The sequence below is a fragment of the Carcharhinus amblyrhynchos genome, chromosome 6, assembly GCF_965287045.1.
Source record: "Carcharhinus amblyrhynchos chromosome 6, sCarAmb.v2.hapA, whole genome shotgun sequence".
Classification (NCBI taxonomy): domain Eukaryota; kingdom Metazoa; phylum Chordata; class Chondrichthyes; order Carcharhiniformes; family Carcharhinidae; genus Carcharhinus; species Carcharhinus amblyrhynchos.
Genome location: NC_137329.1, coordinates 39,887,984 through 39,907,310, shown reverse-complemented (window position 1 = coordinate 39,907,310; position 19,327 = coordinate 39,887,984). Strand labels below are relative to the sequence as shown.

Genomic DNA, 19,327 nt, shown 5'->3' with positions numbered 1-19,327 from the left:
AGGCAATAACTACATCAACCAGCCAGCAGTGCCCATGTCCCATGAATGAATAAAAAACAGCCAAAGGCTCCAGCAGAGGGGCTGGAAAGGTAGAAGAAGATGAGGGTGCTGAAGAGTTTAATCCTCCTCTGTTACCTGAACAGCCTTGGGTCAACCTTCAGGTAGAATTGATGGGGCTGACCGCTGGTGCACAGCAGTCATCAATCCAGCCAACTGCTGTGCCAACAGTGCGACCATCCTATTAAGAATGAGCAGCTCCTTATGTATTGTATATTCTATGGCATATTCTGAGCAGAATAATTCCAAGTTCCTGAGAGAAGCCTGCATCCGTTTCTGCCTGAAACCGTGTGCTTGCATTCACTCTGATTGTTACTGCCTGTGTGTCTCTCCATGAGACTGGCCAATTTCTCATGGTTGGAGCAGATGAGGTTGAGCCCCTGGGACAATGTGGCATTCCTGAGGGTGATGAACACCTGTATTTGTAATCCTAGAGCTCCCACTGCCTCAGGGAAGTCTGCCAGATATCCACACATCTGCTGCTGATTCTCTTAATATTGAGCTCCAAAGGGTATCCGCTGAGTCCGCACATTCCTTCTCACTGGAGCATCATTGACTTTCCTCGAAGGAGGACGATGCACAAATGTCTCTGACTCAGACCCGTCCTCCTTAACCTGGTGCAATGCCCTTTACCATGTGCCACTGACTCTATATATGTGATACATCCCTCTATAGTGCTTGCATCTGAGTTGGTGCGTTTGAGCTATTAAGGTGTGATACTGCTTCTTTGGGTATATCTCCCTCCTCTTGATGCCCGCGGTATCTGCTCTGGAGGTGGGGTGTTGAGATGAGAATCATAGAATCCCTACAGTGCACAAGGAAGCTATTTGGCCCACCAAGTATGCGCTGATGGCTTTCCCACCCAGGACTGATCCCGTAACCCCACCTGTTTACCCTGCTAATTCCCATGGCTGCAAGGGGAAATTTATCATGGCCAATCTACCTAACCTGCATATCGTGATTTGATTTGAATTGATTTGATTATTATTGTCACATGTATGCAGTAAAATATATTGTTTCTTGCGTGCAATACAGACAAAACATACTGTACATAGAGAAAGAAAGGAGAGAGTGTAGAACATAGTGTTACATTCATAACTAGAGTGTAGAGAAGGATCAACTTAATATGAGGCAGGTCCATTCAAAAACCTGATGGCAGCAGGAAAAAACTTATCTTGAGTCAGTTCGTACGTGTTTCAGACATTTGTATTTTCCCCCTAACGGAAGGAGGTGGAAGAGAGAATGTCTGCGGCGCATGGGGTCCTTGACTATGCTGGCTGCTTTTCCACGGCAACGGTAAATGTAGACAGAGTCAATCGATATGTTTGAACAGTGGGAGGAAACCGGAACATGCAGAGGAAACCCACACCAATACAGAGAGATCATGCAAACTACACACAGATAGTATCCAGGCTGGAATTGAACCCAGGATGCCTGGCACTGAGGCAGCAGTGCTAACCACTATGCCACTGTGTCACCCTGAGGTGGTAGGGGTTTGTTCGACAGAAAATGAATTATTTAAGTATAGCCCTTCTCAGTGTAAATGCGTGCTCTGATGCACTCCATTGCTTTACCTATGCTTGCACTGCCCATATGATGCAACCCCCATCCTTGCACTCCCTCTAATGCCAACATTCCCTTGTGCTCAGTGAAGCAACGTCATGACCTCCACCATTACTACCATGTTCAAACATGACTTTAACATCACCTTTATCCCCCATTGCTGGCAATTCACCATCACTAACAGACACCCTGACAATCTCCATGGTCCAACTGAGCAAATGGTTCTCAGCCCATCAGCCTGATGTATATTGCATATAGCGCTATTTCTCTTTACTGTGTTCATGCATCCCACTACTCATTCACATCAGTAGCTCATACATACAAATCTCAGTGCTGAAGCAGGGAGCTCATACATACAAATCTCAATGCTGAAGCACGGAGATAAGGCAGCACTCACATCTTAACTGCAGTATTCTATCGTGACCCTTCTCTTTTAGTTCTGTGTGGACAAGCCAAGCTGCTCATCTTGCAGAATGCAGCAGGTCATTGAACCTTTTCCTGTGCTGATTCCATGAGTGTTGCTGGTCTCCTGCTACACTCAGCATTTAAATCCAGGCCACTCTGTGTTGCTGGTGGATTATGCCGGCCAGCAGGGTAGAGACTGTTCTCCCTTCAGCAGGGTAGAGACTGTTCTCCCTTTCTCGACCTCCTCCACCAAAACATGAAGGTTGTGATCAGAATAACCTGGGGAAGCTGGACCCATCCCTTCCCCATTCTCTCCTCCATGTGACATTCTATCAATAAAATTCTACAGCAAAAAGGGTCATGAGCTACACTGATTACAATGCTTTCATTCACTTTTGTGTCCTTACATGCACAAACCATTTTCACATTATCAGTGAGTACTGTTAAGGCTTAATGTAGAAAGTGGACCACACGAATGTTTGCTGCCATGTATATTGCAGCTGTGACTATCTCACTTGGACACACTGTTATGCTATGACAGTGTGCAGATGTGAGGGACCTGCTCAAGGGTCAACAGTGTGGGCACATCCATACAGGTGGGTGGCAAGAGGACCATCAGATTGGATAATGAGCATGATATGGTTTAGCAGTAATCTTCTGAATCTTGGCAGCTAACTACATGACTACAGAAAATCTATGCCAGTTAGTGGTAACAAGGCAATATCACTTCCATGGCTGTTTCTTGTGAAGCCACACCATGGAATCAGTGTTTCAGTTCAGTACATTGGGAATTGGCAGCAAAAATTACAGTTTAGCCAAGGGAAGGCCATAATGGGCCATCCATTCCAGGGTTAGCTAACAGTTGGCAACATTTACAGAATTCCCATTCACCTGTCTGTCATGGTGTAAATGATATTATAAAGGCAGAATCACTTATAAGGAATTGTGCAAGCACATTGTGGATTAATTTATTTCGACTAGGCACATGAGAACCGATATACATTTATAGAAGACTTTAAGACATCAGCAGCAGAGCTGTGTGTGCTGTGTTCTGTTCACACGCCAAAGTACTACTGAGACTGGTTCACATGACAGACTTCCCTTCTCATGATGGCACATTGTTATACAACATAATGCAACACTGACAAGACAATGACACCTCCTGTGAGACACAGGGACTTCATCTTGGATGATCATTCTCTCAATTGAGCCTTTCCTGAGAACTCATTCTTTTATCTCTGCCTGAGTCACCCAATCTGTGCCAGGCCTGCTTCTGACCTCTCATTACTCCCAGGGTTGCCCACTCCGATTGTTAATAGAACCCAACCTTCAGACCAAAAACTTGCTATTAGGTCAGACATTTATCGAAGTCGGGTTCGCGAAGCTAGGAATTCTCCCTGCTTCTCCCACCCAAAGCGCAGACAAAAATTTAGCCTTAAGAGCTTTGTCTACTCAGTTTGGGTTTTCAGGTGAATAATTTCTCTTCATTATTTCTGCTTTATTTTGTCAGTTTTGAGAGTGGAAAGTGTTTTCACAAGTTGCCTTAGATTTGGGACTGACTGGTCAATTAAGAGTGCGAGGTGATTCATTTTGGTAGGACAAACTTGGATGCGCATTACAGGGTCAACGGCAGGGTTCTGAGGAATATGGAGGAACAGAGAGATCTTGGGGTTCATATCCACAGATCTCTGAAGGTTGCCACTCAAGTGGATAGAGCCGTGAAGAAGGCTTATAATGTGTTAGCGTTTATTAACAGGGGGTTTGAGTTTAAGAGTCCTGGGGTTAGGCTGCAACTATATAGGACCTTGGTGAAACCACATTTGGAATACTGTGTGCAGTTCTGGTCACCTCACTGTAAGAAGGATGTGGAAACATTGGAGAGATGCAGAGGAGATTTATCAGGATGCTGCCTGGTTTGGAGGGTAGGTCTTATGGAGAAAGGTTGAGGGAGCTGGGGCTTTTCTCTTTAGGACAGAGGAGGATGAGAGGCGACTTAATAGAAGTTTATAAAATGATGAGAGGGATGGGTAGAGTGGACATTCAGAGACTATTTCCTTGGGTGGATGTTGCTGTTACTAGGGGGCATAACTATAAGGTTCATGGTGGGAGATAGAGTAAGGATGTCCAAGGAAGGTTCTTTACTCAGAGAATGGTTGGGGTGTGGAATGCCTGCTGTGATAGTGGAGTCGGACACTTTAGGAACTTTCAAGCGGTTATCGGATAGGCACATGGAGCACACCAGAATGACAGGGAGTGGGATAGCTTGATCTTGAGTTCGGACATAGCTCGGCACAACATCAAGGGCCGAAGGGCCTGTACTGTGCTATACTGTTCCATGTTCTATATTCTATGCAAGAGTAGGGCGCTGAGTACAGCCCTTTCTACTCGGAAGGCATAGTGGTTTTGTCACTGGAACTAGCAATCCAGAGACCCAGAGTAATGCTCTGGGGACCTGGGTTTGAATCCCCACATGAATTAAAATTGAATCCTAACATTGTCTAATGATGACAATGAAAACATTGTCAATTGTCATAAATATAATCTGGTTTTCTAATGCTCTTTAGGCAAGGAAATCTGTCTTCACCCTGGTCTGGTCGACATGTGACTCCAGATCTGGTTGACTCTTACATGGATGGACAATAAACGCTGGTCCAGCCAGCACCCCATAAATGAATAAATAAACTCTGTTCCAATAACAAACTGTCAGCAGAAAAGTACCTCTCCTCTGACTGTATCAGTGTGAGATGAATACCACATAATGATACATATAGCCTGACAATTTCCATTCGAATCAGACAGTTAAATACAGGGGTTCTTTGGATAACTGGACAAATATGAATGACCTGCGCAATAATTCTACTGAAAATTAAAAAAAGTAACAAATGATCTATGAAGTAGCATTAATCATTGAGCATGTTTATCTTAATAATTATCTTCTTTCAAAAAGTTGCAGTTGGACCATTTAAGTACTCTATTGATTAGATGCATTGTACATTCTGACAGTCAGCCTTTTTTAGTTGTCTATTTCAAATATAGATTTTAAAGTGACAATTACAGAATTACTTACTTGTGGCTTTTCTCTTTCTTTGCTGTTTCAAAGGACAATAAAAATCCTAGCTGTTTAAGTCTATTGACAAGTGTACTCAAAGATAAATCATTCGCTAACTGGCATCTAAGGCATAAAGTTGCAGATTGTAAACAGGAACATCAAAGACAACACCCACTCATCAAGCACATCAATATTTATTATTCATTTTTGGATACATATCAAAAGTGATTCGTACAAGTGATTCATTAATCTAAAGTGACATTAAAGTGTTCATTGCCATCTATTCAAATAAAAGAGAACAATTAACAACTTTTGGAAAATTATGCTCCTTGACTGAGCATTATTGAATAGGAGAAATAGCCTGCCAGAAACGTAGAAATACATTTACCATGCAACTGTAAAGCATGGTGGGGCAGAGCACTTCCAGGAATATCAGGCAAGGGTGGTAGCCATCGGGAATGGAGATTTTATCAAATTTCTCTTCTATTCTTCTGGACAGCACAGCAGCAAAGTGGTTAGCACTGCTGCCACACAGCTCCAGGGACCTGAGTTGAATTCCCGGCCTGGGTCACTGTCTGTATGGAGTTTGCAAATTCTCCTTGTATCTGTGTGGGTTTCCTCCAGGTGCTCCGGTTTCCTGCCATAATCCAAAGATCTGTGGGTTAGGTTGATTGGCTATACTAAATTGCCCCTTAAGTGTCTCGGGATGTGTAGTTAGAGGGATTGGCAGAGTAAATATGTAGGGTTGTGGGGATAAGGTCTCGCTGGGATTGTTGTCAATTGCAGACTTGTTGGGCTGAATGGCCTCCTTCTGCGCTGTAGGGTTTCTATGATTAATTTAAATGTAAAGATAATTTGTGGATCTTTGTTCCAGTACATATTTCACAAGGCTCTGTTAGTAATACAGCTAAGTCACATAAAGTTCACTTTAAAGAAGCCATCTATTTTGTTTGTCACGTGGTCAGCATTGCATCATCGCACATTGGTTTTAATTTATGCTTACTGCCCCAGGACTGTCGCTTCAACCATTCCAACTACACCATAGTGTTCAGCATTCTCTGCTGCCTGGGAATTGTCCTCTGCTTGGTTACCTCTATTGCTGTGGAATGGACAGGTCTCAAAGTGACCAAGGAACTACACAAAAGTTTGCTCAACAAAGTCATCCTGGCACCAATGAGGTATTGGACTACATTTTAAAATGGTTTTTTATTAATGTCCACTTACAATTTTATGAATGTAATTTTAACTCAGCTTTTAATCAGGAAACTGACATGACTCAAATTAAAGTTTAAAGCTTATTTATTAGTGTCACAGTTTGGCTTACGTTAACACTGCAATGAAGTTACTGTGAAAATCCCTTAATCGCCACACTCCCATGCCTGTTTGGGTACACTGAGGGAGAATTTATCATGGCCAGTGCACCTAACCAGCATGTCTTTTGGACTGTGGGAAGAAACCGGAGCATCGGAGGAAATCCACGCAGACGCAGGGAGAACATGCAAACTTTGCATAGAGAGTGACCCGAGCCAGGTATCGAACTCAGGTTCCTGACACTGTGAGGCAGCAGTGCTAACCACTGTGCCACTTTGCAGCCCCTTTTGCATGGGTGCGCGATTTCATTTTTCAATTCAGTTTACCAGCGTGTGGGTTAAGTGAAAAATACTCCCATAGTTTTGAAAAAAAGCTTGTGACATTTATGTGGTCTTATTACTGCACCTGCTAGTATTTTTTCAACCAAAGTGGGAGAGCCCAAATGTGAAGGAAGTCAGTCATTTAGGCGACCTGTGATTTTCTAGATCTTCCAACAGTCTAATAGTTAAAATGGCTCTAACGAAAAGTCATCCAGACTGGAAACATCAGCTCTGTTCTCTCTCCATAGATGCTGTCAGACCTGCTGAGATTTTCCAACATTTCCTGTTTTGAGTCTAATGGTTAACCCATTTTGATGAAGATCATTGGGATTCTTGGCAGACAGATAAAGTAATGCTATTATTTCCTGTCAGAATTTCACACTTCTTTAGAAAAATAAATTGATCAGTGCATAGCTGGTTACAAGTGGCTACTGGTGATAATTTTCAAAAAAATTGCAATGGCAACTTGAATCCTGAAAGAAATCAACAAAATTGATCAATACAAGTCATTTTCTTCATGTACCAGGGACCACAGGGTAACAATTAAGAAAGTTAGAAGCTCATATTGACAAGGGAATTACTCTGAAGAGTTTCACTCTTAGAATAATAGAGTTATGGGCAATATGCAATTCAAGCATTACCAAGGACTATTTGCTGACTCAGTTACACTGCCAATCAGGCACTAGAAGCCACGGCAAAAAATGCAAAATATGCATTGCAACAAAAATATGTCTCATGAGCAAGGCAAGGGAATGGCGTGGAGCACCATGAAATACTAAGTAACCTAGTGCTCTAAGCATTCACTACAAGTTCTTTATTGGCATTTATTGTCTTTCAGGTTCTTTGAAACCACCCCTCTTGGAAACATCCTGAATCGATTTTCTGCAGACACTAATATCATTGATCAGGTAAGATACTTCTGTCATTTTGCAGGTAACACCGAATACAAGTATCTTGTGCTATGCCAGAACCTTCATAAAACTCCCCAGAGTTTATTTAAGTTCATTTTTATTAGTGTGCAAATAGGCTTACATTAACACTGCAATGAAGTTACTGTGAAAATCCCCTAGTCACCACACTCCGGCACCTGTTCGGGTACACTGAGGGAGAATTTGGCATGGGCAATGCACCTAACCAGCATATCTTTCATACTGTGGGAGTAAACTGGAGCACCCGGATGAAACCCACGCTGTCACAGGGAGAACGTGCAGACTCCACACAGACAGTGACCCAATCAGGGAATCGAACCCAGGTCCTTGACACTGTGAAGCAGCAGTGCTAACCACTGTGCCACCATGCCGCCCAAGGTGGATGTGCAAAAGTCAGGTCGCAACAGCATACGGTCATTAATAGGTGATGCAAATAATAAGATCTGCAAAGATTTAGACTGCAGACTGGAGACAGTAATATTGTAGCCTTTCCTGTTGCCACAGTGAAATTCTATTAAACTGTGCAGCAGGCCTGATTGCTTGCCTAAAAGCAAGCAAAGTTTAAAATTGTTGTTTTATTGAGTTCAGTTCACAGATTGAAAGTTACTTGTAAGCACCTGACTCTAAGTCAGAAAAAAAAACTTTGAAGTGTGATATTATTAGATTATCTCAGTGAGTAGCACTCAGATCAGTTCACAGGCTGTACGTTGTCAAATCTATTATAGCACTTGAGCACATAATCTAGGTTGACACTTCAGGACAGAACTGATGACAGACTGCTGGACATTAGGCACCACCTGTCCAATGCGTTCCAGATCTATACTGAGAAATTCATGTGGTAATCTCTGACTGCTTCTTATCTGGGGGCCTGATGCAAGGATCAATGCAGTATCATCTGTTGTATCGATGCCTGCCTGGCACACAAAGTTGCTGAGCAGTTGTTACAAATAAGAGTTGTCCTTTCTATCAGAAGCTGCACATCTGGGAGATTGTCCTCAGAGACTACACCTAACTATGGTGTAGTTAAAATATCCTTCTATAAGTTTTTGCTCCTGAATTCTGGGTCCCACAGGTATGAAGCCGTTGACCAGGAAATTTCACATTGCAGGATTTTCCATCCTGCTATTCAAAATCTCAGTGGTGAATACATCCCGCTAACACTGCCAGTCCCGCAGTCATTTCACACTTGAGCATTGGTTGGCTGCAGGCAGGACTTCCATACCTCACTTGAGAGGAAGTCCCATCTGATTGATCACCAGCTCTCTGGTACCTGCCACTGCACCTTAAGGAGAGAGTGCCCAAGGTTAGAAGGGGGCTTCTGATGGAGGGCCCTCCCCCTGTCCCCCCCGCGTTCTTTTCTCATCCGAGATAAAAGTCCAATCGTTTTCGGAACCCCCCCCACTGCCCTCACCCCCCACAACTGGAAATCCCTCCTGCCAGCCAAAAATTTGAAGCCGGATGGGAAAAGGCACTTAAGTGGCCAATAAATGCCAATTGGCCACTTAAAGACCTCAATTGGGCCAAGAGCAGGTGGCTTATCTGAAAATCCAGCCTCAGGTCTTTATTCCCTTTCATCTGATGGGTGATAACGAAGGTAAGGAATATTAACCCAGGCAATACTTCCACTTGACTGAATCTGGCCCACCAAGCTCCACTTTAATATGTGGTATTTTATCAAATGCCTTTTAAAAATCCATATACTCAATATTAACTGTGCTGTCTGCATCCACACTCTTCGTTATCCCATCAAAAATCTCAATCAAGGTGGTCAAACATGATTTGCCCTCAATGACATTTTGCTGCTTCTGCTTTTTTAGTCCATCCTTGTTCATGTGCTGTTAATTTTCTCCTGATCATTATTTCTAAATATTTTCCCTAAAAGTTGAGTACTTCTAACATCACAGGAAAGGTGTGATAGTTTTAATTTACTGAAGCTATACCCACATGAGGAAGCTAATCTGATGTTAGTAGGGACAATCAATCATCTCTCAGTAGCAAACTTTTATGTTCAGTTTCTTGTCAGTTAGATTCTTAATTCCTCACCGATGCCCATAGTACTGTTGCAGTGATCATTTGTTTTGATTGATAAATTTTAAGAATGAGATTTGGTACAGAAATTCTGCCCATTTGATTTGAATAGATTGATCATTCCGGTGTGTTTATTTTCAGCACATTCCTGCCACCCTGGAGTGTCTCAGTCGATCAACTCTTCTGTGTGTCTCTGCCTTGGCCGTGATCTCATATGTGACGCCAGTGTTCCTCATTGCCCTTGTTCCTCTGGCTGTGGCTTATTACTTCATCCAGAAATACTTCAGAGTAGCGTCCAGGTAACTATCATCAGGAGCTGAATTTGCTGTGGTGTGCAGAGATTTACTGAACCAGTCCATAGATAATATCAAAGTGAAGTTTGTTAGCACTGGGGAATGAAACTTCTGTTTCAGACATCCAATATCTGCATCAAAATCTCTCAAGTCAGGTATGGCCCAGTGAGTTGCAAAGTAAAGTTCCCTGTACTCTGCCCCAACAATTTATATTGCCTCTAAGCCTCTAGCACTTAGGAGCATTTTCTAATGCACTCGTATGCCGTACATGTGGGCAGCACAGTACTGCTGCTTCACAGCTCCAAGGACCTGGGTTCGATTCACGGCTTGGGTCACTGCCTGTGTGAAATTTGCACTTTCTCCTCATGTCTGCATGGGTTTATTCCAGATGCTCCGGTTTCCTTCCACAGTCCAAAGATGTATGGATTAAATTGATTGGCCATGCTAAAAATTGTCCCTTAGTGCCCTGAGATGCATAGGTTAGAGGGATTAGCGGGAAATGTGTAGGGATATGGCGGTAGAGCTTGGGTGGCATTGTGGTCGGTGCAGACTTGATGGGCTAAATGGCCTCTTTCTGCACTGTAGGGTTTCTATGATTCTAGGATATCCATTTCTAAGATCAGCCACCATACCTTAATTCTGAATGGAATTACCAACTCAGTGTAATTTTGTATCATGTATCCATGTTCACTAGCATTTGGATTAAGGCAAGTTACAATATTTATGATAAACTATCTTTTTTCATCCTTCTGGACTTGTCTGAAGCATCCAAAAAAAGTTGACCACACCATCCTCCTCTTATTTTAATCCAGCAACCAATAGTTGGTGGATAAAACTGTAGCCAATATTTGCACACTTTTCTATTTATTATGCATTATAAGCTTACACCTCCTAACCCGTCAAGTGCAGCTTTAGTTTGCATCCTGAGAGGTGCTCAGGTAAATTTCCAGCTAATTCCCACTACCCATGCTCAACTAAACAAATTGACATCTCCAACAGCTCTGTTCTGCCATCCAGGTGGGTGGAACTGCCCTGGCTTAGTTCCATTCTTCTGTATCTAACCATAGCCAGAGGGTCATCTCCACTGGCTTTTCTTCCCACTTTTGTTGTATCAGCTCTGGAGTTTCCCAAGGATCTATTCTTGACTCCTTGGATTTCTCATCTTCATGCTACCCACAGCGATATTATTCAAAGAAAATAACATGAGATACCACATGTATGTACAGTTGTCAGTCAGCTCCATCTGATCACTACCTCCTTAAACCCCTCCATTGGCTGGGATTTCCCTGCCCCCGTTGCAGGTTTTCCTGTGGTGGGTTTTCCTGCAGTGGATGCAGTCAGTCATTGGCTGCTGGCAGGATCTTCCAGTTCTGCCAAAGCCTATGGACTTTGGTATGGCTTGCCCTCCTCACCACTGCAAGGGGTTGACTTTGGAATATCTCACCAGTAGAGGGGCTGGAAAATCCTGCCAATTGATTCCAATTTGTCACACTGATATCTGATACTGGATGATCAGAATGTTCCTTCAGCCAAATATTGAGAAGGCTGAAATCATAGTCATTGGTTCTGTCACAAATTCTGCTCCTTGTCCACCATTTTTGTCTCTTAAGCTGTGTGAGACCATTTGTTATGTTTGACCTTGTGTTGAATCTCCAACTACTAAACCACACCATCTCCGAGATTTCCTACTTCCATTTTCATAACATTGTTTGACTCCAGCCTTTCTTCAACTCATCTCCTGCTGAACCACTCATCCATGCCTTTGTTACCTCCAGACTTGACTCCTCCATGCTCTTGGGTTGGCCACCCGTCTTCCACCTTACATAACTAGCGCCCATCCAAAGCCGTATCCTAACCTACACCAAATCGCTGTCATCCATCATCCTTGTGCTTGCTGGCCCAGACTGGCTTCTCCTCCAGGAACTCCTCAATTTTATTATCTTCGTCCTTGTTTTCAGATCCTTCCATGGCCCCGCTTCTCCCTTTGTGTCACTTTCTTGAACCCTTCAAATCTTTGTGACTTCTGTGCTCCTCCAGCTATATTCTTTTGAGCATTACTGATTTTAATTACTCCACCATTGATGACATTTTTTTGCCTTAAGCTCTGGCATTATCTCTATAAACCTTTCTGCCTCTTTAAGACGCTCCCAAAATCTTATTTCTTTGATCCAGTTTTTGGTCACCTTTCCTGAGTTCTCCTACTATGGTTTGGTGTCAAAAAATGTCAAAAATATTTTTGGTATTGCTCTTTTAGACTGCCTTAGGACATTTTACAATGTAAAATGTGCCATGCAAATGTATGTTGTTGTTATTGGGAGCAAGATTTGCAGATGATTCAAAACTTGACAGCATGACAGCTTTATAAGACCCTTGTCAGGCCTCATTTGGAGTACTGTGTGCAGTTCTGGTCGCCTCACTATAGGAAGGACGTAGAAGCTATTGAAAGGGTACAGAGGAGATTTACAAGGATGTTGCCTGGACTGGGAGGCATGCCTTATGAAGTTAGGTTGAGGGAGCTGGGACTCTTTTCTCTGGAGAGACGAAGGCTGAGAGGTGACCTGATAGAAGTTTATAAAATGTTGAGAGGAATAGATAGGGTGGATCTCAGAGGCTATTTCCCCGGGTTGAAATGGTCGCTACGAGAGGACACAGATTTAAGGTGATGGGAGGCAAGTACAGAAGTGATGCTAAGGGTAAGTTTTTCACTCAGAGGGTGGTGAGTGAATGGAATCGGCTGCCGTCAGTGGTGGCAGAGGCGAACTCGCTGGGGTCTTTTAAAAGACTTCTGGATGAGTATATGGGATTTAATGGGATTGGGGGTTATAGATAGGTCTATGGATTGGTAGGTGTTGATGTGATCGGTGCAACTCGTGGGCCGAAGGGCCTGTTTGTGCTGTAGTGTTCTATGTTCTATGTTCTATGATAGATTGTGACAATGATAGTTGTATGTTTGAAGATGACATAGACAGGATGGCAAATAGGCAGAGGTGTGGCAGATGGAATCCAATGCAGATAAACATAAATGATGCACTTTCAGAGGACTAATATGGCAAGACCGTATGTTATAATGGCACAATTTTGAAAAGTGTAAATAAGCAAAGGTACCTTGTTGTTCATATATACAAATCCTTAAAAGTGGTTGGATAAGTTTAAAAATGCATTTAGATTACTTGATTTTATAAATAGAAGAACAAAATATAAAAACAAGAAGGTTGTGCTAGAATTTATAAATCTCTGGTTAGGTCTCAGTTACAGTAATGTGGATAATTCTGGACACCGTACTTTAGGAACAAGAGTAATGTCAACAATGTCAAGGGTACAGAGAAGGTTTAGCAAGGTGTTACCAAGGATCGGAGACTCCAGTTATGAGAGGAAGTTATGAAAAGGTAGGACTTCTCCTTGGAATGGAGAAGGTGAAATAATGATCGCATAAAGGCTTTCATGATAGTGGGATAGATTTGAAATTATTGGCAACGGATAGAAAGAGGAGATGGAGAGAATTTTTAGTCAGAAAGTTGTTGAGATTTGGAACATTCTACCAAAAAAAGTGGTGGAAGCTGAATTTAAAAGGAATTGGACAGGTTTTTGCAGGATTACAGACAAAAAGTGGGAATGTGAGACTAAACGTAACTAGTCTTCCAGTGCAGACACAACAGGCAAAATGGCCTCCTTCTGTGCTTCATGTTTTTTATAACTTGCTAACAATTCAAATGTGATCATTGTGTTTTTTTCTGCATTATGTGATTTTTCTGTGTTAAAAACATTGCATATACCCAAAAATTGTTATTGTCGTACATATCGATTTTTGGAAATACTGAACAAAATTATCACACTGGTTTCAGGCCTTTGGATGTGGGTAGCTTTAATGCTTGAACCCCAATATGAGGTTTTGGAAATTTTACAAAGGTGACCTACACTCAAAGAACATAAAGAAAATGAAAATATCCTCAAATTTATTTTATATCATTAAAATTCAATGTATATCCATTGAAGCCCAACGACCAGCACACTTGTTTTATCAGCAAAATTCAAAAAGGGAGAGAACAGATATCTTACTGCAGTAGAAGTAAGAAGTTCATAACTCATGTAAAATATTCCTCTTTCTTCTCACACTTAGTGACATATGAGGCAGACAAAGCACATGCTGACACCTATTTCCATAACTAGTTTTTCCTGGGACAGATCATTATCCTTACATCAGGGGCTATAACTTGAGGGATGCCACACTGCATCAATCATAACTGACCAAGGACTCTTCCCACTCTTACCAATTGATGTATTGGAAAGATTTGTAGATTGTCCATCCATGTTATGAAATGTTTCCATGGCTATCAAGTTGTGAAGTGGGAGACAGACCCAGGACTTCTGACTCAGTGGTACTGCTGCTACCCACTGTGCCCCAAGACCTGCGTCTCAAGTGTTCTGCTATGAATGATAACTTTTCCTTCTTGACTGAAGTAATTGGATGTTCTGATCCCACATGTGCACCTTTCATATAATTCAGATTTTCAAGTTAGTAATTAACAATCTTTTTGCAGCTGAGGGTTTATCCATGTATCGGAATACGTCTGAGTTAGAGTGTCCATCATATCAGTGAAGCGACATGATAAGATCTCTACAACTTCAATGGAATTCTCCTCATTCTCCTACTTATTTCTGCAGGGACCTCCAGCAATTGGATGACAGCACGCAACTTCCCCTGTTATCCCACTTTTCTGAAACTGTGGAAGGTCTAACGACAATACGGGCGTTGAGGTAAAGCAATCTAAACTAAAATGGCTTCTTATGGACACTTATCCTCTCAAAGCTCATCTCCATGGAAACATGAATCACGTGGGCCTGTATCCAGGAAGAAAGTGCTAATTAGCTATCTTTTGGACCCCTAACTCCATTTTAACCTCTAATCAAAAAAGCAGTTCAAAGCATAATTCTTTGAAGAATCTGACATTTTACGATTTTGGGACAAGCAAGGCTATAAAATCCCATCCACTACCTCCAGTTTGAATCTAGAATTAGATTGAATTAGTTAATTTGCTGAATAAGCATTGTGGGGAAGAACTAATTTTCACCAAGCATGTACGCCGAGTAAACCATCTTTCAATGGAATCTACATGGCTGTCTTTTCAGGGAAGAAAATCGCTTCAGGCAGCAGCTGCTGGAACTCACCGACACAAACAACATTGCCTCCATGTTCCTCACAGCTGCCAACCGCTGGCTGGAAGTACGCATGGTAAGGTTTTCAGGCCCTCTGTCTTTACACATTGCCTTTTTTATTTTATTTTTATGGAATTAGTATCTGACCTGTGGAGAGAAGACTTTTTTTAAAGCAAAGATGGACTGGTGGTCTCAATGATACCCATGGAGAGATTTCCCATCCAGATCCTGGTCCTGGAACCTTTTGAAAATGGTTTTTGCCTACCTTCTGTAAAGTGAAGTGCCATTTCCTGCCTGCCTCAGTAGTGAGCAGCACTCCTGGTGGTATTGCTGGCCCTCTGTTTGAGCCGACAGTTCTCCTGAGTGTTCAGCCATCCCAGAAAGGATCGCAGACCCACTGGGAGCCATTTAAATGGCTGCTGCCCGTAACATTCAGAAGGAGATCCCACCAGCAGCCTGACAGTCAGTGATAGGCATTTCTTGCTTATGTCTGGGCCACGTCCCTATAACATGTTTATAACGAGTTCATTACCGCATTCTGGACTGCAAGTGTCCTCGTGGAGCTGTTTTATCAATAATTACAAACTGGTCAGTGTATTACCCCACCAAAAATTTAAATCCATAGAATTCTTACAGTGCATAAGGATTCTATTCTGCCCATCAAGTCTTCACTAATTCTCTGACAAAGTATCTTACCCAAGCCCTCTCCTCCACCCTATCCCCATAGCCACACATTTACCATGGCTAATCCATCTAACCTACACATCTTGGTACACACACTAAGGGAGCAATTTAGCCTGGCCAGTCTACTTAACCTGCATATCTTTGGAGTGTTGGATGAAACAGAGCACCCGGAGGAAACCTATGCAGACATACAAATATACATGCAGACATACATGCAGAAAATACAAACTCCACACAGGCATACAGACAGTCACCCAACGCTGGAATTGAATCCAGGTCCCTGGCACTGTGAGGCAGCAGTGATAACCACTGTGCCACCATGCTGCCTTTTATGAATAACTTAAAACTGTTCACAGTATTATCCTCCCAGAAGTTCAAATGCTTGCTAGATTCCCACAAAGTACTAAATGTTGACTAAATTATGTTCTGCATTTGTTCGTAATTTTGCTCGGATTTTGTGTTACTACACATTGACTCATTCACTATTATTTTGCTCAAGCACAATATGTCTGGAATGATTGTTTCTTACAATTTCTCAGGAATACATTGGAGCGTGTGTAGTTCTGATTGCAGCAGTAGCCTCTATCACCAACTCATTATATTATGGACTTGCATCAGGACTTGTCGGTCTGGGACTCACCTATGCACTGATGGTAAGAATATTTTGTTGACCTTTCTTTGTAAGTATGTTTGAATGCTGAAAATACCAGATACTTAACTAACATGTGAACATGGTTACTTCAGCTTTGTTTTAGTCAGCTTTTGATAATAGAACCCAACATATTTGAATAGTTGAGATGAAGCTTATATGTGGTGGCGAGTGAATTATTTGCATGCAGAAAAGAATGCACATTAAATTAGCAAATGAAGTCTGAGAAATCACTTATAGTTTTGAAACTCCCTCAGGAAACTTGGGTGAATCTGTAGTGGAAATGTGTTCCTTTTTCCAATTTTTCTGTAAAATAAGAAAATGAAGAAGAGAAAGTAAGAAAGAAAATTGAAGTATCAGGCACAGTTTTTAAAAGGGGGCAAAACACAAGTTAGGGGAAAGAACAAAGGGGGATATAAGAAGACAGTTGTAGGATCAATCTTTTAAATAGATGTCTGATGGATTTAATGTTGTTAAGAATCAGGTAAGTATAATGTGAACAATGGAAGATGGTTGTGGTTGTTGTAGGTCAATCATCTTAGTTCCAGGGCATCACTGCAGGACTTCCTAAGGAAAAGCCTTAGTCCTAGGCCTAACCATCTTCAGCTGCTTCATCAATAACCTTCCTTCATTCATAAGGTCAAAGTGGGGATGTTGCTGATGACTGCACAATCTTCATCATCATTCTCGACTTCTCAGATACTGAAGCCGTCCACATCCAAATGCAGCAAGACCCGAACAATATCCAGGCTTGGACAAGTGGCATTCATATTTATGACACACATATGCCAGCCAATCACCATCTCCAGCAAGAGAGAATCTAACCATTGCCTATTGACATTGAATTGCACTACAATCACTGAATCCCGCACTTTCGACATCCTGGAGGGTTACCATTGACCAGAAATTGAGCTGGAATAGCCATATAAATGCTGTGGCTACAAGAGTAGGTCAGAGGCTATAAATCCTGCAGCATGTAACTCACATCATGACCCCCAAAGCCTGTCCACCATCTACAAGACACAAATCTGGAGTGTGATGGAATATTTTTTACCTGCCTGAATGAGTGCATCTCCAGCAACAATCAAGAAGCTAACGCCATCCCAGACAAAACAGCCTGCTTGATTGATGTTCCATCCACAAACATTCAATATCTCCATCACTGACAGATGCAGGTGCACTCACCAAGCGTCCTGAGACAATGTCTTGCAAACCCATGACCACTACCATCAAAAAAAAGGGCAGCAGGCACATGGGAACACCATCACTTGGCACTACAAGGTACTCACCATCCTGACTTTGAAATATATTTGAAATACTTTGAGGGATTTGGGGTTGTTTTCACTGGAAAGAAGGCGGCTAAGAGGGGATCTTATAGAAACATATAAGATGATTAGAGGTTTAGATAGGGTGGATGGTGATAGCCTGTTTCCTCGGATGGAGAAAGCTAGCACGAGGGGGCATGGCTTTAAATTAAGGGGGGGTAGTTATAGGACGGATGTCAGGGGCAGGTTCTTTACCCAGAGGGTGGTGAGGGACTGGAATGCCCTGCCTGCTGCAGTTGTAAATGCGCCTAGTTTGGGGGCGTTTAAGAGATTGGTGGATAGGTTTATGGACGAAAAGGGATTGGTTTAGATTAGTGGGTCAATGTTTTTTTTTTAAAAATAAGACTGGTCGGCGCAACATTGTGGGCCGAAGGGCCTGTTCCGCGCTGTAATGTTCTATGTTCTATGTTCTATATCTCCATCCCTTCATTATCACTGGGTCAAAATTTTGGAACCTCCTCCCTAATGGCACTATAGGTGCATACACACCATATGGACTGCAACAGTTCAAAAAGCCAGCTAACAACCAACTTTTCAAGGACAGTTCTGGATAGGCAATAAATGCTGGCTTAGCCAGAGATGCCCAAATCCCACAAATGAATTAAAAAAACATAAACTGGAAGATGAGAGGATTACATTGGAAAACAGTACATTTGTGAACAGGAGGAAAGGGTAAGGTGAGTGCTTCAATGAATTGAGAATAAGAAGTAAAGAGTCCCTTTTTGAATTAGGGAGGAGACGAATTGCCTTTATATGATTTGAGGTGAAGATTCTCAGTATGAACTGGAGGAGGAAGGAGATGAAGAGTGTCATTATGAACTCAGGCACAAGCTGGTCACATTCATCTTTTGAACTCAAATATTCACTAACTCTATACATTTCCCTTGTTTATAACACTTTAAAGTGCTGATAAATGTGTATTTAATTTGACAAAATGCATAGTTTGGAACTCTGTCGGGAGTAGGTGTTCATTTAAACAAGCTGTACTTTGGAAAAGGAGCATGACTATTTATGACATCTCTAAATTTAAAGAAATAAATACTGCAAGGGTGGATTTCCTATTGATTCTAATTGTTGCTCATATTGGCTGATATATCTGAGATCCTGAAAGTCGGACTAATTCATTTAGTTGCCTGGAAGTTCATGCTAGATTTAAAACCAAAGTAGAAAAGATGTTGTCCATTAATGATGGACAAAAACATGAGGTCATGCTTTTTATATAAATTGATGATTTATGTAATATTAAATTTATTACTCATGGAAGGTCAATACTGCGTATGTTTTATCATGTTGACAGTCTGTCTAGTGGAACATTTAGCTTGGCTGGATTTGCCAGTAGCAATATAGTTAATTGTTTCTTCATTGGTATCTCTCTTCAGATTTCAAACTACTTGAACTGGATGGTTCGTAATCTAGCAGATATGGAAGTGCAAATGGGTGCCGTGCAAAGGGTTAACAGTCTTCTTAAAATTGAAACTGAAAATTATGATGGACTTCTTTGTGAGTATTCCCAGTTGGCACATTTAATAGGAAAGTTAAATATAATGAGGCAGCTAACTT

General features: G+C 41.9%; 1 protein-coding gene across 4 annotated transcripts in view; it reads left to right on the top strand.

Annotated features, from left to right (window-relative positions):
- Positions 1–19,327, top strand: part of abcc8 (ATP-binding cassette, sub-family C (CFTR/MRP), member 8) — a 251,996-nt gene that overhangs the window by 210,331 nt on the left and 22,338 nt on the right. For all 4 annotated transcript variants that reach the window (XM_080190274.1, XM_080190276.1, XM_080190275.1 and 1 more), the window contains 7 exons: positions 6,086–6,252; positions 7,544–7,613; positions 9,804–9,961; positions 14,618–14,710; positions 15,083–15,185; positions 16,333–16,446; positions 19,147–19,267. In XM_080190274.1, coding sequence (XP_080046400.1) covers positions 6,086–6,252; positions 7,544–7,613; positions 9,804–9,961; positions 14,618–14,710; positions 15,083–15,185; positions 16,333–16,446; positions 19,147–19,267 — 826 coding nt within the window. The remainder of the gene's footprint in view (positions 1–6,085; positions 6,253–7,543; positions 7,614–9,803; positions 9,962–14,617; positions 14,711–15,082; positions 15,186–16,332; positions 16,447–19,146; positions 19,268–19,327) is intronic.